At 39.6% G+C, this 25,282-nt stretch overlaps 2 protein-coding genes across 3 annotated transcripts in view; one reads left to right on the top strand and one right to left on the bottom strand.

Moving 5' to 3' along the window:
* The first annotated feature begins 719 nt into the window (after positions 1-719).
* Positions 720-5,950, top strand: LOC146488090 (uncharacterized). Its single transcript, XM_085121223.1, has 3 exons — positions 720-1,054; positions 4,681-4,781; positions 5,150-5,950. Exons 2-3 carry the CDS (start codon positions 4,709-4,711, stop codon positions 5,476-5,478), a joined length of 402 nt encoding a protein of 133 aa, XP_084977349.1. The 5' UTR covers positions 720-1,054; positions 4,681-4,708; the 3' UTR covers positions 5,479-5,950.
* Positions 5,951-5,989: 39 nt separating this feature from the next.
* Positions 5,990-25,282, bottom strand: part of LOC146488091 (uncharacterized) — a 70,181-nt gene continuing 50,888 nt past the window's right edge. For both annotated transcript variants that reach the window (XM_085121114.1, XM_085121110.1), the window contains exons 36-50: positions 25,127-25,162; positions 24,367-24,708; positions 23,889-23,918; positions 22,692-23,033; positions 21,562-21,894; positions 20,331-20,724; positions 19,127-19,542; positions 18,430-18,540; positions 17,452-17,854; positions 16,107-16,528; positions 15,116-15,421; positions 13,737-13,783; positions 12,766-12,857; positions 9,344-9,709; positions 5,990-9,015 (exon numbers count right to left, since the gene is read on the bottom strand). In XM_085121114.1, coding sequence (XP_084977240.1) covers positions 8,415-9,015; positions 9,344-9,709; positions 12,766-12,857; positions 13,737-13,783; positions 15,116-15,421; positions 16,107-16,528; positions 17,452-17,854; positions 18,430-18,540; positions 19,127-19,542; positions 20,331-20,724; positions 21,562-21,894; positions 22,692-23,033; positions 23,889-23,918; positions 24,367-24,708; positions 25,127-25,162 — 4,241 coding nt within the window. In that variant the 3' untranslated portion in view covers positions 5,990-8,414. The remainder of the gene's footprint in view (positions 9,016-9,343; positions 9,710-12,765; positions 12,858-13,736; positions 13,784-15,115; positions 15,422-16,106; positions 16,529-17,451; positions 17,855-18,429; positions 18,541-19,126; positions 19,543-20,330; positions 20,725-21,561; positions 21,895-22,691; positions 23,034-23,888; positions 23,919-24,366; positions 24,709-25,126; positions 25,163-25,282) is intronic.

The raw sequence follows: 25,282 nt of genomic DNA on the forward strand, positions 1-25,282 counted from the left end.
GAAAATATATTCCTGTTACGACATCGCAAAAGGAATCAAGATAGTCCTAAGGACTGAAGAGAAAGATAAAGGAAGTTGGTCATCGGATTCGGTTTGGATGAGCTTGTAGAGGAAGAATTCAAGGCACTATTTCAGAGCGGAGAAGTCAAGTTCCTGCATCCCCATCTCCATCCCCATCCCCATCTCGGCGTCATGGGACAATAAACGCAACGGATTGCAGAAACCTTAAATTCTCATCTTAACTAAGCTATTTCGGGAGTAGCGAAAGCCTTGGCGAACTACAGAAAATACTTCATCACCTGGGACGATAGCAACATAAAAAGTTGAAGGAGAAGCCGCAAGGAAGATCAAGGAAGCCTGCACACATAATATGTTATTCAATTGACACTCCGCCTTAATAGTTGGAACATAATGTATGTAGAGTATGGGAAAGAGAGTGCTGAAATAAAGGACAGAAGCGGTCCATGCGCAAACCACTGAAACAAAGAATACTTCCATCAAGTATGTACTGTCTAACCATGTCTTTGAATGAATCGGAAGTAATAAAAATACGCAATAATAAACTGCCCACTGCTTGCGTGTTGTGTCTGTGAAACCAATATTCAGATAAACACCTATAAAATTAATCAGCTGTGAAAAAACAATGATTATCGATACACAACAGTTTGTCAGACGAAAAATCCCAGGTAAAAAAATCTTTGTAAACTTTAAAAAGGAAAAAACAAAACGAAAGCTTGCGGGTATTCGAGGGACGTGCCAGAGAACACGTTAATCTGTCTGCAAAGCCAAGTAGCTCCTGCATTCGTGGACACTATCAATGATTTACTGCGTGGTTGCGCCTCCCATCCGGTAATCTTATTAAACAATACAGCTGTCAGAGTTGAATTTGTCAAAGCTGACTATCTTGGCAGATGAATTTGTTTACATTCTTAGTCATCTGAGGAGCATCTGAGCGTGGCCGTGGGAATAGATGTTCTAGAAGTCTCGTTGGAACTTTGTCGATGCTATCAACTTGAAAGTGTCTTAAACAGTGAATCTTCCCAGCATAACAAAGGTAGGTGAGTTATGAGCAGAACGTGTTTTGAAGGAACGTTATGAACGTCAGACACACTGGTGAATTCAGGAGGCACAGTTGTCAAAACACGTTGTGCCTCGGTCGTTATGAACTGTTGACTTCTCTAGTTCGCCACGCTATCTTTAACAGAACTGTCTAACCTATAGTTCACGTGTTACACCGATCTAAATTATATTGTGTTCAGTGGCAGAACAGCCATAATTAATACGGCGCAAGAAGGAGCAGTCCTGTAGCTTGGTAGACACTTAAATTTGATACAGGACTCACTGCAACATAAAGAGGTCGACTTGCCGCCGTCTGTTCCGATTGGTCATTGTATATTTTGTATATTTAATGTATCGATTGTATATATAATTACCCATCGGCCTTCAAGTAAGCGGCTTCAAACGGTTTCTAAAAAAGTACATTTTTATTTTTGTCAGTTAACCGGCAACTTGTTTCCTCGGTGATTAGCTTGGCGTTATCGCTGTTTACCTATCTAAAGCCACAAATGTCACACTCTTCCCACTGAACCAGCGAGGCTATCAGTTTTCAGGCAGTAACACTCGTGCTGTAAAAATGTTATGAGAGAACCAGAGTAGTTGTATTGAGACGATTTTTACATAAAAGGCAACTATCGAGGGACTCGTCTTTACTTGCTTATTGAAGCATATAATTGATATCGTTCCAAAACATTTGCTTCATTTTGAGACAAATATAAGGCGCTTATGTGGCATTTCCAGTCTGTTTTGAATTACTTCAAGCCGCCTGACTTTAAAATATAAACTACCATATAATTATTACATGAAATTTTCGCGACACGTTAATTTCGCGATTCTATTAAAGTGACGCGAACAATAAGTGAGTTATAATTACCACTGAAACGTTTAGAAAATCATATTTTAACTATTCTAAGGTAATGTCTTGGTCCTCCTCATCACTACTACTTTCTGTCTCCACTGCATATGAGTCGTGAGACTTGTTTAATGTATTCAACGAAGTCTTTGACGTTAAACTATCCTGCTTTGAAGTCCCGCAAGACTCTCGGAGACCGGTCCTTTTTGGTGGCCGCCCCCAAATTATGGAACGAGATTCCTACTGAGATCAGGGACCTAAATTCAATTAACAAATTCAAGTCGGCAATCAATACTTATCTTTTTAGACAAGCCTTTTTATAGTATTTATATATTTAAATTTGAATTTACATTTGTATTTTTATATATATATATATATTTTTATTTTTGTTTTATGGTCATATTGTAATGCGCAATTGAAAATTTATATTGATAATTGCACAATAGAAATTAATAAAATTATTATTAAAATTATTGTGGTCAGTTGATCAGTTGACTCAATAGTTCACGTACAAGCATGAGCTTCTTGTGGACATCGTGAGAACTTCTTTGTTGTTACTGTTGTCATATAGACCCACCGCCACATCTTTTGTTAATTTTGACGTTATTTTAGATAAGTCGTTTTATTTGATTCAAGGACAAGTTAAGCCGCCGTTACACGTTGAAACTTTTAGCTGAAACTTGTGTGCAACGGCGAACGAGACCAGTTTCACGAAGTGGTGTTACACGGTGAAACTCTTGTTTTTTCACCACTGCGACCGTTGCGAGCCGTTGCAGAAGTAGAAAGCGGTTCTACTTTTCGTGAAACTTGTCTCGCAACGGAAGTTCGAAAAAGTTTCACGAAACCGACCATGTCACACGGTGCAACGCCTGCTGAAACCTGTTTCGCAGCGCCGTTGCACACAAGTTTCAGCTAAAAGTTTCAACGTGTAACGGCGGCTTTAAATAAATTGTGTCTCACTCGAAAAGGCGAAATTAAAGTGATTCAAAATAGAAAATGTCTGTAAAATCGCGAAATAAATATGTCGCGTAAATTTCATGTAATAAGGTACAAACAAAAGCTCCAAATCTTCCATCCATCACATTACCTTTTACATTACATTGGGAGCCACAGGAAAATCAGGTGCATGTGATTGTCTGCACTCGAGGGATAATTATTCGTTAACAAACTCTCTTCTCGCGTTTCTGCACAGGCAGCCCAAGCTCGCGTCACTAGAGAGCGTGTAATTAATTACTAGTGGGCATGATTACCTTTGAGTGCAAGCAGCCATTGAGAATTTAAACGCATTATAAGACTTTGTATGGGAAATAAAATACTGTCGATTATGAAGTTTAAAAAACGTTAAATTTAACTTTCATTCAATAAAACGAATAAAACTGCCAAGTTCGCGGCGTCACTAGAGAGCGTGTGATAATTAATAACTAGTGAGACGATGACCTTTGAGTGCAAGCGGTATTGGGTTACGGGCAGCCGTTGAGAATTTGAACGCATTATAAGACTTTGTATGAGAAATAAAATACCGACGATTTTTACGCTTAAAAAACCGCTAAATTTAACTTTCATTCAATAAAATGAATAAAACTGACTCACCTCTGGTGTATTCATGTGCGTTTTGGGCATTCTTTGAAATCACTGTCATTCCCTTCATAAGACGGAGTCAAGGCAGCACACTCAGATTTCGACCGCAAGCTCACGTAGTCCGCTCAGAGGCGGTTTGCGCCTCGAAAATCCGGCCATCCCAGCCGCGATTTTTTCACGCAAAGCTAAAGCCCCATCATTCTCAAACCTCGGTGAATGTTTCGTCGTCAAAAATCCCCACTCACTTGGCTGGAAATGAGCATTTTCTGCTTCCGATTCCACGATAGTGTCGTTTCTCCAACAGATGATGATTTTGAAAATGGTCACGGAACTTGGGTCCGAGGTCAAATTAACTCCACCCGATGGGGTACAGTCATTTCATGTACAGCACTTACCCCATCCCCACAGCTATGCCATTGGTGGCTCGTAACAATGAAGCGGTCCGAGATGCGTAAAAATCGTCGGTATTTTATTTCTCATACAAATTCTTATAATGCGTTCAAATTCTCAACGGCTGCCCGTAACCCAATACCGCTTACACTCAAAGGTCATCGTCTCACTAGTTATTAATTATCACACGCTCTCTAGTGACGCCGCGAACTTGGCAGTTTTATTCGTTTTATTGAATGAAAGTTAAATTTAACGTTTTTTAAAACTTCATAATCGACAGTATTTTATTTCCCATACAAAGTCTTATAATGCGTTTAAATTCTCAATGGCTGCTTGCACTCAAAGGTAATCATGCCCACTAGTGATTAATTATTACACGCTCTCTAGTGACGTAAGGTTGGGCTGCCTGTCGTTTCTGGCCGGAATTTGAAAGTTTTGAATCTCGTGAAAAAAAGTGTGAACACAAGTATTAGGATGGTAGTACTTGGCATCAGTCACGGCTGGGAAAGAAGAAGATTGCTAAGTAGCAAGTCCGTGACTTGGCTTTTGGCTTCTAAGTGCATGATTTGATTACTTCGACTGAAACTACCTTGGTAAACCATGAACTGTCAGGGCGCCGTTCAGAAAAGTACGACCTTCGAAAAGAACCAATCGCAGAGCGGGTATTCACTAAGAGATATAATTACAGGGTTAATTCAATTCTTTCTCCTTCTCTGATGATGATATTCTAACTTATAGTTTACAGAGTGAATTTTACTTGAATCATATTCTTATAGAGTGAATCATACTTCTAATTTCCATAGCATATAGCCACCAGGGTCATACAAGGACATGAAAAATCGAATAAGAAGACCCTTCTTGATAGTCCTCCTCATTCTGCTACATTTCTCGTCTCAAGTCAACGGTAAGTCAGGCGTATGGTCAGTAAGTGTCCCGAGCGTTGTCCGTTTGTACTTTTCTGTCTTTTTGTTCTGATAGAGGTCCATTTGCACTTTTTGGGTTCTGCCCTTCTTTCCTGTCAGTGTCTGTTCATAAAGTTGTTTTTGTTCTCGCAAGTTCTTTTCTGTTGTCAGTCTGTACCGATTTCTGTCGCCTGGTCCTACATTTCAAATGGGTGCGATTTGTTCGCACACTTCTCTTTGTCGTTCACTGGCAGTTTTCTCTTGTCCCTTTTTCCTTTTATTTCGTTCGTCTGCGGTTGTGTTCTGCATTAAACTTTAGTACTCTGATAAGTAAAGGAGTTATTCAACAAAAATCTCCATTGACTTTCAGGAAGGATATGCTACCACTGTGACTCTCGTCATGGAAACTGTCCAGAGGACTCAGTTAATGGCACGAAGAAGACAGTTTGTGCAGAAGGATACGACTACTGCCAGGTGGTCAAAGACGGCAGACATGTTGGTGAGCCACGGTTCATTCGAGACTGCGTTTATGAATGCGACAAAGAATACGTGAAGTGGAGTAAGGACGGTGAAGAGTATTGTCGCGTGTGCTGTGCTGAGGATGGCTGTAATGTCGGTCGTTGTGGTGCGGCTCTATTTCGAATGGAACGATTGATTTTCGTCTTCAGTGTATTTATTACGTTCGGAATCATTGCTTAGAATCAACAATTATGCATTATCAATTGCGCCAGCGAAATTATGGAACTTTTTGACAGGAATCAGGCCGTACAAAAAAATACGTTATTTCAAGAATTTCACTGGCCCTTTAAACAAAGCACTGTAAGACTGCGGGTCATGTGGAGAATAGGGGATATACTGAATCATATTGGAGTTCAAGATATGCAATGGTAAATAATTTAACATTGTGTGCCGGTCCAAAGGACAAAAGTTGTCCTCCAGATGGCCAGTAGTAAATACCCCGCAATAGCGAACAACTGAGTGACGTGGTTATGTTGCTTCAATATAGCAGGCCTCCGAGACAGGCTTTTAGCTAGAAAATGAAAGTTGGGCGTCCAAGGGGCACGTTTCATGGATACATTTTGAAGGATAAAGTGAATTTTCAATTTTTTCCCCAATACGTGGGCATCCAAAGGACGCCTGGACTCTCTTCTGGTTTAGTAAAGGCTTGCCTCGAGGTAGCAAGAATCTATGCATCGACATTCAGACACCATTTACCAGATTTCGCCAGTTTATTTAACAAGTTACATTTTTTTTAGCGCAATAACAACTTCACTGTAAACATGGACCCGGTTGTTCGAAAGCTAATCCCCGAATTAAAGATAACCAAGGTTTTTCATCTTGCTCCTCAAAATTGTTTTTTGGACTAATTTTAAGCTGATGGTAAAAGAAAAAGTCTAAGTGAAGACAAATACGCAAAAATCGTTTTGAAGCATCCTTATTGATTAGTAATTAAACTCTTATCAAAGTTTACGTTAACCCAGGATTACTTTAATCGGGCTTTCAACAACTGGGCCATGGGGTCAAAGTCGACCCTGGAACTCTCTAAACGTTTGGAATCGTCTCATGCAAAATACATTCTCCTTCCCGACAGTGAACGCTACAACGTGTTCACCCATTGCATTTTTGTTTTCAGGACATTGTGCTGAATCTGGTCTATTTTTTTTTACTTGAAAAAATAGTAAGATCAACATTTTACTGTATCATTTTCATTTATGAAAATGCTAAAGAGTTTGGACAACATTGACTGTGCGGCTGCCACATGCACGTGATACCTACTGCGTTCTCAGTGAAATTCAGACAATGCAGCCAGCATCATACTATGGATTACTTATTGTCATCAAACTACCACGGCTATTTCTTTTTTCTAGTTTTGGACCAATTTAGTTTTGACTCAATCAGGAATATAAGGTACACTGATATGGGTTATATAGAAAAACAAGCACACTTGTGAATAACTGATACGTGACAGCTCTCAGACTAATACAAATACACGCTTAAATCCCGATTGGTTGGAGAATGAGGGTCTTCCTCTTTGTAGCCTACGTCTCCTCCTCTTATCGAGTACCAAGAGACAACATATCACTGTAATTACATGTGTACAAGTGCCCTTCGCAGCTATGAATTTTAATTCGTTGGAACAAAAATATCTCTGGTGTGAATTACCCCGGAGATAACTCTAGAGTTTCTGTTTTGCGGAAGACTAAATTTTCAGAACCATATTTAGAGTCAGTTGGAACCACCTTTCTAGGTTTTAAGTTTGAATTTTTACTTTGTTTTTATCCCTAGTAAGTGAGTACTCCAGTAGTAAATCCACTTTCAACTGAGTCAACTTTCCGCTTTAACCGTTTTTTGTGCAAGTTTCAACTAAAAAAACCAAACGCTCATTTGAGTTGTGCACGTGCAGTGTTCAAACGATAACGAATATAAATTTATTCGTTTGAAAGCAGCGACTGCAACCTAGAAATGTATAAAAATATAGCACATCGACTATTGTATAACATTCACTGAGAAGAGCCTTTGCACGAAACAGAGCTATTCTCAGTCAGGAAGATATCTCACGTCTGTAATTTCTTCCTTTGATTTTTCGGTCTCGTCTGCTTCCCACCAAAAGGCGTTAGCAGCCTTAAAAAGTAATAACTGAATGTGTCAAAGGAGCTCAAAATGAGTGAACTTCTAACAGAAAATTTAGTAATTCGATTGTGGCTGTGTTGTTGTTAATCAACAAGTTCGGACTACTCTTCAGACAGTATCCAATTGAACAATTTGTTATCTCCAATGAATTGGTCAAGACAAAATTTTTTCACGGAGAAGAACATAATTGGACACTTATTTGAGAGTTATCGTTAAGATGTAGTTTATCGTGTGTTCTATAAACCATTCCTTTAACGCATGTTTCACATGCTTCACAAAAACTGAACTAAACACCATACGATTGGCGTATATCTTCCTAAAGTTCCTTATGGGTATCCTTCAATGCTTAGTTCTTCTAATACGTAATAGCCATAACTAGCATGCTAACTAAGTACATGTATCAAGTCAATAACAGTCAGGATGTTCGAATTCTCCCTTTGCCAAAATGACATACGCTAATCGGAGCAAAAACATCAGCTGCAGTTACTTTACTGTTTTGATTATGCATCATTAGGTAGATAATAGTCAGCTTACGTAACAGGACGGCGAGGGAAGAAGAGGGAAAGTTCTCCTGAAATGACCAGCGTGCGAGCCAACACAATTTCCCACAAACGTCCCCCGAACGAAACAAGCGGCTTTTAATATAATGTACTCGGAAACATGAAGAACTTTTTCAAGCCGTTAGTTCCATGCTCTTAACTTGACTTGTTCTTCATGGCCTGGCGGTTCAAAAAGTGGATATGTTTTTACAGCAGATCACTTTATCCATTGGACATGAATTTAACGAACCGGTCCGGTACTCCACTGACTCTTTAAACAACCAGGTCAAATTAATTTTAGATATCATAAATTTAAAAAGAGTCCTTAACTTAACCGTTCTGCACACCAAGTCTTTTTAGTTTCATCTAAAAAAAAGCTAGTGTTTATCTTTTTCAACGCAGGTGCATGGGGCTTTCTTTGATTTCCACATCGCTGTTGTATTTCGGTTAAGCGCTTCAATTGCACTAAGATTCAGATTCTGCATTTGGATTTTCCTTTTCGCCTGAAACAATAACCGTTTGTCCGGTATCCTGCTCATCACCAATGATCGTCACATACAGGTTTTCAATCTTCACTTGCTCGCTATCTACTTCCTTGGTTTTAGTTGACATCGTCGACGCGTAACGAGGTTCCTCCTGTGCCTCGGCCTCCTTCTTAAGGGGATTTGTCATGTACTCGGCCTCCTCCTCTATCTCCTTCTCCTTCGCCAGTGGTTCCTTCTTGGGGAGTTCACTTGCAACTTCGTCTTGGAAGGTTTTCCAACTGGACATTGCTTTTGGGACATCGGGTCCACCACTGCCGCTTTCTGCGTTGACGCTCTGAGAAGATGAAATCTCTTTCATACCTATCTCGGCATACACGGGATTACTAACTGCACCGGCCTCTGCAACTTCTTCAAAAGGTGCAAATCTTACAGGAACCACATCATCGTAGACGTCACTGAGCGCACCAGCACTGTCATATCCGGGATTTTCAAACGCAGAAACCTGACTTCTCTTCTGGCTTCCTGCCTCCTCGTCTCCCTCCTTTACATACGGGATATTAGTAGAGCGCAACCTCTTTACCCTGTAGGTAAACGTAACAAAGTAGAGGTTAAATCTGCTCTAATCTTTTAGATCATTAGCCAGGCATCTATCACCAGTTTTCGGATGGGATAGCCTAGGATGCTATTCCATTCCAGGGAAGGTTTCCCTACGGACGCCGTGCAAAATGCCCCCAGAATAAACTATATTTGGACTATTTTCATTTTACTGCTAGATCGAACGACGTACCTTGGGCTTTCCAAAGTCTACGGTACAAGCTGCTAAGATTAACATACTTAAAAGCATGCAAGTAGATGGATGGTTTATAATACCTACTGAATTGCTATAAAAAAAAAACTAAAATATCTTACCTGAAATACCATACAGCTACAGCTGCAATGACAATGGTAAGTCCCAAGGCAACGACTACTCCAGCAATCATGCCTCCATTTGTTCCACCTGTTTGAGCTGCTTTGGTGGGTGGGACTGGTGCTGGCTTCGGTTTTGCCCCCACGACTTTTGCACCAATCTTTTGTCCAATTTCTTTTGCCTTCTCCTCAGTTACTTTAGCCAAGACTGTACTTGGTACCGTAATAGGTGTCCCCTCCGGTGTAGCTTTAACCACAGCATACTCAACTACGATTCCTCCATCCACTTCTCTTGGATTCGATGGTACGTAAATGTCTTCAGGTGTAAAGAGATCTTCATTTACTGCTCGTTTGGTGAGTGATCCAGTACTGAAAAAGTGAAGTGGAAAAATTAAATTCTGCGTTCCGGGATTCTGGTGACGATCGAACTAAAGGCAAAATGTTCTACTCTACTTAATGGAGGTAAATACGTAAACCTTAACCCTTTAAATACCAGGTGTGTGCTATTTTTTCAATGACTTTTTGGCAATAAATAGTCTAAACCACTTAATTTCTCAATAAATGGAGATGAAATAAATATATCTGCGGTCTTTAGAAAATGTGGGCTCAGGCTAAATTGTCACGTGAGGCAAGTGACGGTTGTTGTTTGTTTCGAGCGAGTGCACAAGCACAAATCCGGTAAAATCATCGCTTTATAAGTGTTTTTCGAGCCATTTTCCTCTGCAGAAGCCCCCATTCTGGCATAATTAAGCTGGAATGTGGGTAGAGGCAAGCCTCTGAAAAAAAAAAAAAAACAGAGGCGAGAGGTGTTTTCATGCTGACTGAGTCGCCAAACATGCTGTGTGTCAGACATGGACGCCCACAAGTGAAGTTGTCTCTCTGGCCGTTTTGTGGGTGGATTCCAGGACCTACCAAGGCAATTTGGGCCGGTTTGGAGAAGTAAAATATTCAATGGATTCGAAATTTTTCTGGTAGTACTGGGTGACTCAAAAATTATGAAATGGAAAGGGCAGGAGTTCTACGCTCGCGCTATGTTTGAATTACCCAGAATTCTTTTCGGGCGTGAACGAGGCAACGTGAGATACGCAAGACTGGGTCTGATTAATTAAATGGCTGAAGTATAGCCCGTGGAAAGCGTTGAGAGGAAAACTTCCAGTCAGATACCAAGGTCTGACTTTGACGTTTGCTGTAAATGTAGACTTTTCATTTTTGAAAAAATTATTTGGATTAAAAATTGACGGTAAATAAGTGTAATTTTTGGTGTTGTTATTTGGCCGAAAAATTGGCATTTTGGGCTTTGTTGCCAAACGAACGGTCATATGCAGCGAAAATCGGGAGGTGTAGTCGGCTTGCTGGGTGTGATGATGGCAATATACATCAGCTGGTGCCATTCACACATTGTTATGACGTTGTAACATGAGTTAAACAAGAAGCAATTCATAGAAGCAAGAACGGTGTTTTCCGCGACGCATATATGCTTTGTTGGTATGCAAAGGGTTAAGCGTATAGAGTAGAATATTTACAAATATTGTTGACATTTAGGATGAAATTAATTCACATCGACGCAACTGCAGGCCACCATATTTCAAGGAATATCATTTTATATTCGCCAACTTAAATTTGTTAGCGTGTTTTCCATACATCAGATGAGGGATACCTAGCCAGGTGATTTTCTTTTGAACTTGCGATGTCGCTCGCTTAACCTTTGTGTCCCGGGTGCGTACTATTTTGTTCATTAAATTTTGGGCGATAAATAGTCTGAGCCACTTAATTTCTCCATATACGGAGATGACATAAAAAAAATATCTGCGTTCTTAACAAACTGTGGGCTCAGGCTAAATCGTCACGTGACGCAGATGACGGTTGTTGTTTGTTCGAGCGAGTGCACAATCTCGAATCCGGTGATTGTATCGCTTCAAGTTTTTATTTATTTATTTATTTATTTTTTTTTTTTTTGAGCCATTTTGTTTTCTGCAGAAGCCCTCAGACTGGCATCATTAAGCCGGAATGTGGGTAGAGACAAGCCTCTGAAAGAAAACAGAGGGGAGAGGTAGTTTCATGCTGACTAAGCCGCCAAACGTGCTGTGTAGCAAACATGGAGGCCCACGAGTGGACCTACCAAGGCAATTTGGGCGAGTTTGGAGTAGTATAAAATTCAATGGATTCGATGTTTTGCTCGTAGTACTGGGTGGCTCGGCCCTTGGAAAGCTGAATTACCCAGAATTCGTTTTGGGCATGAACGAGGCAACTTGAGGACTGGGTCTAATAAAATGGCTGAAGCATAGTCCGCAGAAAACGTTGAGAGGAAAACTTCCAGTCAGATACCAAGGCCTGACCTTAAGATTTGCTGTAAATGTAGACTTTTTAATTTTGAACTAATGTTTGGATTAAAAATTGACGATAAATAAGTGTAATTTTTGGTGTTGTTCTTTGGCCGAAAAAATTAGCATTTTGGGGTTAGACCTGAAAACTGCAAAGGACCGCGAACGATAATGCTGCTAGTTGACGTAGGATCTAAAAGAGACCTAATCAGCCAAAAATAAACTGTAACACAAACTGCAAGGCTGATACTACGTGAAAGAGTTGACTTTGCAAGACAACAACTCGACAGAAACCGACAAAACAGGGATGCAACCGTGGACAGCTGTTTCGTTCTTATTGGAACTCGTCAGCACGGTGTAACAGTTCTATATGAAATCAGCAACAGAGCCAGCTCAAATAAAATGCAACAAAACCCATGCCCTATCAAGTTTCGTACTTTGAACCTCCCCGCCCCCCGAATCACGCGTTGCCACATCACATGCCTTTTGGGGTTTGTTGGCTCTGATGATGGGAAAATATACCAGTTGGTGTCATTCACACATTATCATGGCGTTGCTGCTTAAGTTTAAACAAGAAGAAAAATAAAAATAAGAACGGTGTTTTCAACGCAAATATGCGTTGTTAGTATCCAAAGGGTTAAGCGCGAGCCAGACAGCTAAAGATGAACCGTGACGTATTTTTGTTTATGTAACTTTAGCCTTTTTTCAGGTATCTATTATAACTGTTTAAATTGTAACGTATCTTGCCACAGGGTCAGTCACAAACATACCCTGAAGAAGAAAGGCCGTGCCTTTCGAAATATTGGAAAATATACTTCCCTGACCGTGAAATCAGCCTTGCTCTTTTTTTAGATTATTTGCTTTACATTTTTTTTGCTGATTAGATCCTTCACTACAGGATCCGGTACTTTTATTTTGTCACGGTGGTCCTTGCAAACACAGTTTATCACTGGTTTTTACCGTGACGTATACACCGAGTCAGATTGTAATTTAAGGGTCATTAGTGTTTGCCTGTATTGGCTACCACGCTGCTTACTGATAGAGTAGCTTAAAGAAATTGTACTGAAGTTGATCAAATAGAGCGTCAGTACGTGATATTCTCACCTTTCCACTGAAATTGGACATTGCTCTGGTGTTTCCCTACAAAGGTCATTAAGAGCGTCCACAATAGCTTGGATAAAGGCTGTCAAGTTGAACTAAACGCAAATGACAAAACATGCATGTTAAGGCGTAACGTACAAAAAGGTTGAAAGGAGGCTGATATTCTCGAATGTAGTTTATATCGCTAAAAAAGTACCCAGAAGTGCAATATTTGAACTTGTTGGATGTTCTTTTCATGAATGCACTTTTTCTTAAGTCGTATTTTTTTTGTGCCCAAGCTAAAACCGAGTCCTCATAAATGTTGTGCCACTAGAACTGATGGATGATGGATCAGAGAATTAACTCTTCAAGGTATGTTAGATTGCTAAAACCAATCCGTCAATTTCCTACTGAGCGTTAGCCTAGTAAAGAAATTGGAGACCACACGAGGAAAAGAAAACAATCTTCGAAGCCTCGACGGGAATCAAACCCACGACCTCCGGATTTGACCAACCGATATCACTGCTTTATGTATCGACGGAGTTACGAGGCCAGACGAGAGCAAGTTGTGGGTGAAAATGGTGGTAATTGCGGCAATGTGTTCAGTTGTGAAGGGTACAATGAGCGTTGTACCTTTAACAGCTAACGACACAGATAATGGTGTATGTTAGCACTCTAAATACACAGTGTAGAGTTAACTCGCTGATCCATAATTTCAAACAGTAATTAAATTTAATGAGGGTTAGTTGTGAACTCGAGCTCGTAAAACAAATAGCAGTACAAATCCTGTCAGGTAAAGGGTCCGAGTCACTGGTAGGTTGCTTTGATAATGGCTGTTTCTTTTTTCCGTATGCTTTCGTTTTAGTCTTATGCCTTGCCTTGTACCTTGCTTGAAAGGGTGGGGGTATTAGTTAAAAGGAGTCTCTTGAGTACTGGTTTGTTGTGCAAACTGTTATAAGGATGAACAGTAAACATGTAAAGGCTAGTAAACTGACCTCTTCTATTGGCACAGCGATGACCACCTGAACTACTTCTTCCGTTTCTTGATACATGAAAAAAATAGACAAAAATTGAGACATTTTGTTTAATACCTTGACAGTGACGCAGTTAACAGCAGACAGGGAAAGTAAGATGCAAATGAAGTTATAATACAGAAAAAAAAAAAAAAAAAAACAGTGCTGAACAGACGGCTGTCATTCCATTAGCTGTCCAACATAACCCCAAGGAGTATAGATCACTCTCATCCCCTTGTTTCCCTGTATTAATAATATTACGAGCTCCCAGTTGGCGTGATAGCTTGGTTGGTAAAGCATTACACCGGTATTGCAGATGTCACGTGATCGTTTCAAGTTCAAGCCTTGATTTTGTTTTCGGGATTTCTTCTCCCAACTGCTCAAGGTGGGTGTATAAGAAGGTTAACCTTTGGAATTAAGTTCAGTTCTAGCGTGCAATTCTCGTCCCACCGTGAGGACTGCATCGGCTTAAGTTCAGTGTTAAAATTGAAGGCAAGTCGGAAGCCGAAATCTCAGTGCTATGCTGTCGGAGCTGTTAGATGATAACGGAACGGAGCATTAGTGTGATATGAATTATTATAATATGCTCTAAAAATAGCGACCGTTTATTTTTTTTTCTGTTTTTTTTTTTTTGCAAAGTGAAATCAGCAAGATTTAGCAATATTACTCCGATGTTTTTAATAAAACAATTATTCCACTCGTACTTGTTGGATTTTAGCCAACTCAGAGATCAATGCTGCCATCTGGAGGATCCTTAACAAGAACCAGTACATCCTTCACGTTCTTAACAGCTATAAGATCCCATGGAGTACGGTGTATCAAGCACGTTGTCAACAACGTGCTCCTTTAATGATCCTACACCCATTAGTCCTTAAGGTCGTCTAGATCGTATCCTTGTTAGATAATATCAGAGATCATATACAAGATCGTATACATATTAGATCATATACAAGATCCCGTACATCCCAACGTATACAAGATCGTGTATATATTAGATCGTATACAAGATCGTGTACATATACCAATCATATACAAGATCTATTAGATCGTATACAAGATCGTGTACATATACCAATCATATACAAGATCTATTAGATCGTATACAAGATCGTGTACATATACCAATCACATACAAGATCGTGTATATATTAGATCGTATACAAGATCGTGTACATACCAATCATATACAAGATCGTTTACAAGATCGTATGCAAGGTTGTGCACAAACAAGATCGTGTCCGTACAAGGTCGTGTTCACACAAGATCGTATGGAAGATCGCGTACATACAACATAGTATGCAAGATCGCGTACATACAAGATCGTATGCAAGAATTGTTAAATGAGCGTAAACATAACTCACCTAATTCTTCTGAGCAGTTTTTCCCTCTATAATATCCCACACAGTGGCAGGTGTAGTCGTTGTCAGTCATTTGGAATTGACACTTGGCTCCATTCTCACAAGGCTGAAGCTGGCAGTAGTCGAAAGGCGTCGGTGGTGGAGTTGTCGTTGGCTCAGTGGTTTTTCTGGGAGTTGTGGGTGGTGGTGCAGGTGTTGTTGAACAGGATCGACCGTCGTCCTCATCCGGGCATGCGCACTGATATCCACTGGGCGTTATTAGACAAAGATGAGTACAGTACCCATTATTCCTACTGCATGGATGATTAGCTAAGGAACGAAGATATTTCATAGCATTTAATATTTGACTAGTTTGCTAGATAAATGTTGGTGTTGACTTACTAGGAACACAGCCGCCTTTTACCACTCCCCGACCGCTTCAGTGAGAGGGGGAAGGGGCATTCCGGCCGGGCTTATGGTAGGTGGTATTTGGATAAGTAATTAAGTAATTGCTTCAGTGTAAAGTAAGCTTGCTTTTAAGTGAGGTAAAAAAGTCGTAATACACGCTGCCGTCCCCAAATACCTGTCTCTTAAAAGGCACCATCCTTAACAACCATTCCTCAGTGGGGCTAGATATCCCCATAGCTATAACTTCATATGGCCGTCAAATGCCGTCTTATTTACCCGATATACATCCTCCGTCCAAAATTCATTCTAATTCGCAAACCAGTCTTCAAGGGCAAATATATAGGTGGACTCTGCAAGTACTACCAACTGTGAAACAACTCTTGGAAAAAGCTACTCACGAGATCAATAGACAGCAGACTGTAGACGACAACAAAGTAAATTCGATTCAGTTTGTCAAGGGAATACCCCAGGAATCATACTTGTCGGCCCAATAAATGTGCTTAATCGACAGAACAGTCTACAGCCATCTCACGGCTACGCAATGGGATACTTACAGACAAAGGAAATATTACGTTGTTATAAGTGAACTTATGGTATTGATACTCACTGTCTGTTTGAGGAATCCCTTTTTTAACTGCCATTCCTCTGGGGCTGTACAGTCCCGTTGCAATAACCTCCAAACGGTTATCAAATGCAGTCTTATTGATCCGATATACCTTTTCCGTCCAAAAATCATTCCAATATACAAACTGGTCGTCAACTTCTACTCCACGTGGCGCGTACAAATACGTACTACTGTAAAACAACCGCTGAACAACGCCACGTGCAGATGATTCGAGATCGACATAACAAAGGGTTTCTAAATAGTAGCTAACAAAGTAAATTCTATTCTTTTCAATATCCAAGGCAAGGCCTCGAGCATCGTACTCGTAGCCCCACCAATAATGTACCAACGAGGCAACTGCGGTTCGGTTTTCTCCGTCCATTTGAGCACCTTCAATAATCCCATGGTCTGACCAATACATATACCTAGAAGGCAAAAGGATTAAACTCGTAAAACGACCTTATTTTAAATCAATCATGAATTGAAGAGATCTCTAAGATCAATTAAATGTAAATGAATGAATTTATATGACTACTGATAACGTTTTCCATTCTGATTGGCTCGATGCAGATACGATAACGTGAGGGAAAAAAATGTTTGAAGGTCAAATGTCACGAGCGAGGCTTAACCGACACTGGCAAAGATATAAATCCTGTCTCTATCAAGCAAAAAAAAAAAAAAAAAAAACACACGTTGCATGCGCGGAAAGAAACAGCATCCTCACCCTGTCTGGATTTGTTGTTGTTATTATTATTTTGACCAACTCTACCACCTAACTAAAAGGGAGAAACTGCCGTTTCTCATGTACACATTTTAATTCTTTTCACTTTAGATACATGTCTATTTTTTAAATTTTAGCCCTGCTAAATTAAATGTTTAAATAAATAAATAAAATAAATTAAAATGTTCATGAACCTTCAGCCCAAATAATTGGCGGACTGTAATACATAAGCTGCCCTGGTTTGACCGTTAAAATCGCGGGTTGCGACGTTACACGCCTCGTCGGTATGAGCTGTTGTTGACTGTCAGCCAGTGTAGCAGGAAAAGATGTGGATTACACGCTTAAACGAATAGAATCGAATCCAATTTCTTCATCTTATGCCTAATAAACTAAGGTTATTTTCCCGTCAAATGGGAAAAATATTTCTGCTATCCATCGACTGGTCAGTGGCTGCATTTCTTTCCTTGTAACCCCGAAATTTAAATAAGTGAATTTTTTTGCCATTTGCCATGACTGCTGAAGAAGCGTATTCGCGAAAATGGGTCACGTGTCACTTTTTCAAATGAGTCAATTCTCTTTCCTTGAATGCCTTTATATTTTTTTGTTGCAAAATCAGTCAGGTCTTACCCTCTTGTTGTATCCAAGGTAATGTCGTATGGCTCTGAAGACAAATTTGTCACTAGCACCTTCCAGTTTGCTCCATTAAGCTTTGAAACCTCTATCGTCAGATTTAGCCTGTTTATCCAATAAACGTTTCCTGCCACAAGATCTAAAGCCAGGCCAAAAGGTCGACCAGCACCTGAACGGATGATTTCTTTGTTCTCGTCATAAACAGAGGACCGCATAACAGCACCTTGATAGTAGTCAGTCCAGTAAATGCGATTGTCTAATGGATTGAAATCCAAGCCGACTGGATATGTCAGATTTTTTATTGGCAGGCGAACAAGCGAGGTGTCAGACGGAGTTAAAGGAGATGCGTAGATTGCGTCATAATAGGAATCGGCAACAAATATGACGTCGTCAAAAACACCTGGAAATGAAGAAATAGTAAGTCACATTTAATTTCCTCTTTCCACTGGTGTCGAAGGTAAAGGTGTGCTTCTAATAATATTCTTTCTTATGAAAAAACTAGTAATACTAATTTCCCCTAAAATATACTTCTGATAATCACCTACCTAAATAAGGTACACCTAAAATCCTGATTTCCAAGTTATAATATTTTTGAGGAGCCTGTAGCTCGTATAAGCCCCAATGGTTTCTGTATGGGCATCCTCACCATATGTTTCTCTCTCTTTTGTTATTCATTTATCTTTTATTTTTTAATATACATTTATCTTGTAGCGATGTGCAAGAATTATGGCAAAAAATAAACTGAAACTGAAACTGTATACCCTCAAAATAGCTCTCTGGTAGAATGAAAATAATGTTTTGAAGATGAGATATTGCTGATTTCATTATAGAGAGATATGTGATCTCCTTTTGTTAGACAAAAGGGAAAATGGAGTTTGCATCATCAGTGCGTCGTTATCCAACTGTTCAAAATGCCTTTTTGATAAAAAATACCTATAAGGAATGTCATTTCAAAAAAGAAGAATTTAAACTTACAAGTAATTCCATTTTGGGCACTCATTCCAGCTTGGCATAGGCATCTTCGGCCATTTGGCCTTAAGACACACAATTGAGAGCATCCACCATTATTCTGACAGGCTGATTGTTCTGCAAAATTATTAAATCATCAAATTAATTATAGGTAACTCCTGTAACTTATTTTTGCTGGTTTAAGAGCATTGGTGTTCGTCTTACGGTATTTATGATGTACTTTTCTAAATGTTGACATCTGAACATATACTTTACTTCACGATAGCCCACGACATATCTTTTTTCTTGAAATATTATTGTATGATGCATTTATTACTTTATCTAAGCCAATCGAAACTCTTAAAACTGCATTATCCAAAGATCCACCTGCCAACCAACCGACCTACCCAGTCAAGCAACCAACCGACCAATCAATCAATCAATCAATCAATCAATCAATCAATCAATCAATCAATCAATCAATCAATCAATCAATCAATCAATCAATCAATCAATCAATCAATCAATCAGTCAGTCAGTCAGTCAATCAATCAATCAATCAATCAATCAATCAATCAATCAATCAGTCAATCGATCAATCAATCAATCAATCAATCAATCAATCAATCAATCAATCAATCAATCAATAAACCAACCAACGAAGAAAGTCGAGCCATCCACCATCAATCAATCATTTTAAAGTTCAAAGATTTGTATGAGTTACCCGGTGTTTGATGCAAGAGGGAATTCTGTGCGTATATCCCATATGCATTCCAGAACCCATCGGCTATCATTTGCACTGCACTTCCATTAACTGCTTCAGCTTTGAAGATAGCTCCTGAAAACCGTCCGGTACCCTCAGTGGTCCAGTAAAGAGTATTGTTCAACATTGTTAATCCTATTGGATGACGAAGGTTGCCAGAGAGCAGAGTGTGCACCTGTAGACTGTTCAGGTCAATGTAACGTATCAGATCGTTGTATTGATCAGAAAAGAACAGACGGTTGCCAGGTTTATCCAGGACCACGTCGACGATAGTCGGTGCAGTTTTTGACAATTGTGCGAGTACAGTTTTGTTACTACCATCCATGTCTGCCCTTAATATTTGCAGTGTGTTGCTAACTGAGGAAAAATACATGTACCTGCAAGAGAGGCAAAGATTCTTTAGTAACATTAACTGAAGGAAGCAGTCGACTTCTCGTGGCGATGACGTCTTTTCGAGGGGTAAGTAGCAGTTGTGCCTCGAGTCATCTTCTGTTCTCCAAGCCTAATTGTAGTTAAGTCACCGGCTAAACAAGATTCTTATACTTGCTAACACGGGCCCCCTTGGCCGACGATTCATTTCGGTGAATATCTGCTCGGAAGCCTAAATAACCTCAGAAATCCGGATTGGTCTGCAGAAAAACTTTATTGGGTTTATCATCGCCTAATTGTATCGTAACATCGGGGAATTAATTCCTTTAATTTTCGAATGGGTGAAAAATGTCGTTAAGGGAGCGAAATAAGGTCAGCTAGCATTTTTGCAAGCCCAGCAACAGTTCGAAAAGTCGGCAACATTGGGTTCTGTTCCTAAATTTTCTGTGGCTGAAAAATTTATCTAAATAATTCGAACAGATCAAATTGTGTTAGAGTATACAAATTTACTTTTTAAAGGCCCGAAAAATGTCTCAGGAACAGATAATGATGCTTGAAAATTTCTTACTTAAATATTCTCGTTGGGTGGTCCGTTGCTAAGACAAAATGTGGATTTTCAGAGTTCTGATTCTATTCGTGAATAATTTCATCCTTCACCGGTCTAGAATACACAGATTTTCTTTAAAATGAGACAATGTTAAGTTTTGGGTTTACGATTAGGTTTTCTGCGATTCGCATAGACCACTTAACACTATCATATTCCGAACATCCAGCTAATTGAGAGAGTAGTTCTTACCCTGACGAGCTGTCCAAGGTAATTCCTTGAGGCGAGTCGACGGTAACAAGGATGGCTTGATGGGAGCCGTCAGTTGTTATAACTCTGATGCTGTTGTCGCTTTCATCAGCAAAGTAGATGTTCCTTCCCGTGATATCTATTTCAATACCCATTGGTCTGCCAAGCCCCCTTTTTACAACATGGGGGAAGCTGTCGTTTAAGGAAGATTGAAGGATGTGCCCAGAAGAAGTGGTCCAGTAGATTCGTTTTTCAATTGGATCGTAAGATATCCCCATGGGAGTGTAAGCCACGGTAATTGACAATGCCATTGGATGGGTTGGGTTATTTGGGTGAAGTGGAATAAAGTAGCACAATTTGCGACCTCCCTCACACGTCACTAAGAAGTCACCTCCATCTACAAAAAAAACAGTTATATGAGGTTATGTGGGCCATTTCAGAGAACGCTTATTTTGTCCAAATATTGTCAAGGAAAAATTGTCTTGGGAACTAAGCACTTGAGTATCAGTTCAGGTGGTGGCCTTAGCGAGCCTACATATTAATATTTACTTTCACCGAAGGGGTTACAAGAAATATTTCCTCCTTCATCTTGCGGATATCGCTGTTCGAAGACAGTGAATTTTATGAGTGGAACTGACTTTAACTGCTCTGGTATAAAAAGCATGGTGATGAAATCACTGAGGAAAGATGAATGATGGAGTGGTTCCCCATGTATGCGCTATCCTCCCACAATCGTTCTATTTGGAATTCTTTTATAAAGTTGGAAGCTATTGTGCTTTAAAATTTGAATATTTGCTTTTACCAATTGAGTTGGAAAAGTAATTTGGCCACCGCAAAGAGATTTGAGAGCTCTCGAATATGTTTACCATGGCCAAATTACCTTATCAGCTCTGTCTATAAAACCAATAGTGGTTTCCACTCCCCTAACGACGCAGCACAACACTTTCCTTAGAAACTAGCCCGTTGTCTATTTGCTTTTGTTCAATTATTTGAAAATAGAGTCTTCAGCAAGCTTCAGAAAAAAGTAGCAGGGCAGAAACATTAATGAAAGCCGCATTTAAAAGGTTATCAATCACAACTTTCTTTGATGGCAAACAATTCCACAGACAATTAGTCAACAATTAGCCTTTTACACTAATAAAGCGTGCAAGCCAGGCTACGAAAAATGCTCAAGATACTCGGATACGACTGTATGTCGATTGACTTCTCATGAGTTTTGGGTGTTTATACTCACCGACGCTCTCATCAGTAAAGTTCGAGCAAACGACTGATGAATCTTCATCGTGACCACAGTTTTCGTTACCCCATCCCGCGTGCGGACAATTTTCAAGAGAGCTCTCATTCCCCAGGCATTGCACATCGTCAAGCCAAATGTGACCGTTTCCTTCACCAAAAGCAGCATACCGTGGAGCTGAAGCGGCTCTGAGAAACCCAAGTTGACGACATACGACTTGTGCGTCCTTTAAATCCCAGGAGTCATCACAAACAGTTCCCCAATGGCCGTCGTGGAATACCTCTACTCTTCCCTCTCCCTTTCTATAGCCATCAGCCAGTCTTAAAGTTTGATCTTAAAGAGAAATCAGCGAAAACATTAGGTGGTTTCGTGATAGCCTCATTAGTGCTGTCATCAATTCGAAATACAGTGTTAGCCTTAGCAGAGTGTTTTGATCTGGCAAGGTGTGGGAGAAGGCAACTTAGGTTTTACAGTTGTCTATGCTTTTAGACACTGTTACAAGGATGGGATTCCTGTGTAGCATGATCCCCCTTCAAAAGGGTTATTATGGGTTGTGAGGAGAGAAGACACGTTCGAGTAAATGTTGTGTTGTTTTGATGGATTGACGTCTGTCCTTTTCTCACCTTACGACACCGATGGATCTATCAATCGTGATCTTTTATGTCTTCATGTACACGCGTTATTTTTTTTTTTTAAGTAATAAAGCTGGTGTTAAGACATAATTTTAAAGGTACCAGTTTCTGGGAAAAAAAGCAATTTGACAGGGGGGGGGGGTATGACAGGCAAATGAGGAAATTGTTGATTCATTGACTAAAGATGGAACTTAAATTAGAATTATATACGACGACGTGATTCCTTTGATTTTGCGAAGAATGCGAAAAATGTTTCCTCGGCTTAAATCATGACACGAAAAGATGTTAAACATTTCTTCCTCATGATCTCATCATGCATGCCAAAAGTTAAGGATTACCAAAGAGCTCTAACTTACTAATCGATGGGTTCGAGGCGCCTTCAATTAGAATCATATACTACCCTTTTTTTTCAGTGGTTTCCTTGATTTTAAAAGAACGTGAAAGGTGTTTTATTTATTAGTTTACATCATTACTCGAAAAGACGCTCAATGTTTCTACCTGGAGTTGGTATTGGTGTGTATTTGCAGACCACACCAACATCTTCTGAATGATCGCAGTTGTGACTTCCCCATCCGCCATGACGACACTGTGCGATGCTCTGTTCATCACCGACACAATGGACATTATCTAGCCAAATTTGACGGGGGAAAGAGGAACCGTCGTACCAGCCACAGCAGTGAGTACTCCATGCCCCTTCTGAAAAACCTGCCATGCGGCAAATGACGTTTGCTTCCTCGATGCCCCAATAGTCGTCACATATGGTTCCCCAAGTCCCGTTTAGGAACAGTTCAACTCGTCCCTGATTTGATGTTGGTCCATCGCGCAAGCGAACACTTAATTCTAAATCAAGGAGAAACGAGAACAAAATTTGTCAAGCCTAAACGTTTGGGGAGGTACAAAAAAAAAAAAAGATTTCAATTTTTGCACTCGTCTAAGACTTAACTTATTTTTCTGTGACCCTTTAGAAACATACTTGCTTTAAGATCAAAATGACTATTTTATGTATGCCATTTGAAGAACATGAAAATAACAAAGGAACTAAGTACGGAATAAAATCATAATTTTGATTTGAAATAAGGAAAATAGCTTTGCAAGTTACGATGTAACTAGAGCAGTATATGTTGCTACATGTAAAACAGGAAAAAATCCGTTTTGAAGAGGATTCAGAAACATCTTCTTAACGCTTATGGGCAAGCCCGTAGCTAGCAAAGGAAAGATAAAAAAATAACAAAAAAATATATTTTGTGCGAAAATAGAAAATTAAAAAAATACACACAAAATAAGACTTTACACGTTAAGTTACTGTAGTGTTTAGACCCACAGATCTGGAAAGAGAAAAGCTTTTCTTTCGTTTGATCGTGTGATACAAACAACCACCATGGCTGGCAATCGCCAAAATCTTTGTTTTTTTATAACTGCCACAGATCTATTCAAACCTAAAAATCTGAGGCTTCGCGATTAAGTAATTTCGTTGAACTCAGAAAGTTTTACCGAGGCAACAGTCTCAGCTGCCTCTGTACTGTCTACCTGCCTGGTGAGCGTTATACTACTGAGCTAGAGCCATCGAGCTCTTGGAAGCTTTGTCCGTTTCGAGAATATTATTCCCTTATCTGTTGAGTCAACGATTTTTCCGAAGTTTGTCAAATTGTTCGTTGTGGTTCCTTGCATAGCTTGTTTGATATGTTGTTAACTCACCTGGGTGAGGTCCTGGTGCTAATGTTGGGCCTTTAAGGAAAAAAAAGGTCAAACAATTATTTTCTATTCTTTAAAACTACAAGTTTTGTATTAGGTAAGGTCAACCGGCTTGAAAGCTGTTGTTAACAAAGTTCGGTAAGTACACTAAAAGTTGTCACCAAGTTACATGTCAAGAGACCATCAAGTAAGAGTACTTACACAATAAACAGTGTAAAACTCGCATTTTGATTGGTGAGCCGAACAAAAAATCTATAGTAGTTCAAACTCTGACTGTTTTATAAACCGTTCTTATTCTCAAACGACATGGCAATTTCTGGTGTTCTTAGAATATTTTTTCTCAAATATTTCCAAACTTAAAGCATGCAGCCATTACATATTCCAATGCAAATCACAATGGAAATGTCTAATGAAATTGTTGTTGATGGCTGGTTATGCTCTAACGACAATGTTGCTGTTGAACTTATAATCCGTTCCTTACCCTCCGTCGGTGGAATAGAGCTGTTGTAACACACCACTCCAGCGTCCTCATAATGGCGGCAGTCACTATTATTCCATCCCCTGTGCTGGCAAGCAGCGATGGTTTGTTCATCGCCGCGACACTTGACATTATCCATCCAAATTGGAAAGGTACTATTTCCTTCTCCGAAATAGGCATATCTTACGGCATAAACTGCTGCAGAATAGTTAAGCATTCTGCACACAACTGTTGCTTCCCTGAAGCCCCAATGATCGTCACAGATTGTTCCCCAATGGCCTCGGTGATACACCTCAACACGGCCCTCGTGTGATGAGTTTGAACCTCTTAGACGTATTCTTAGGTCTATAAGAAATAATTTCCATTCATATATAAGTAAATTCTAGAAACAAATATAACAAAATAACCTTTTAACTTAGGGCATTAAATAAATGACGTTATGATTTTTCTAGGATCATAAGAAATTTAATTTAATATATTGCCACTTAAGCAACAACAACAACAATAACAAGGAAGGGCAGTGGAAACAATCTGGAAGCAATTGGAAAATAAATGTGTTATCTGAGTCTGGAAAGTTGAAACTTCGATGAGCCGGGACCTGTAGTCATTTCCAAAAGAATATAGTGTTCTGTTTTGAGAAATGAGCAATCTCTTACACCATAGTTGTTAACCCTGAATTGAATGTTAAATTTTTTGTTTGTTATTTTTAGTTTAATAATGTACACACTGTTTATTAGCAATGGAATATGATTAATAACTTCACCTGGCACCGGCGGTGGAGGTGGACTTGGTAGAGTCACTGAAAAAAAGAGAGAATTATAATTCATTTCCACTCTTTTCATTCATTCTCTTCACATGCCATGGGTTGGGTGGGTAGCAATGAGATGGAAAATGAACTGATAACGGCAGCCAAACTAGC

This window comes from Pavona decussata, unplaced genomic scaffold, assembly GCF_977016875.1.
Source record: "Pavona decussata unplaced genomic scaffold, jaPavDecu1.1 SCAFFOLD_11, whole genome shotgun sequence".
In the NCBI taxonomy this organism is placed as follows: domain Eukaryota; kingdom Metazoa; phylum Cnidaria; class Anthozoa; order Scleractinia; family Agariciidae; genus Pavona; species Pavona decussata.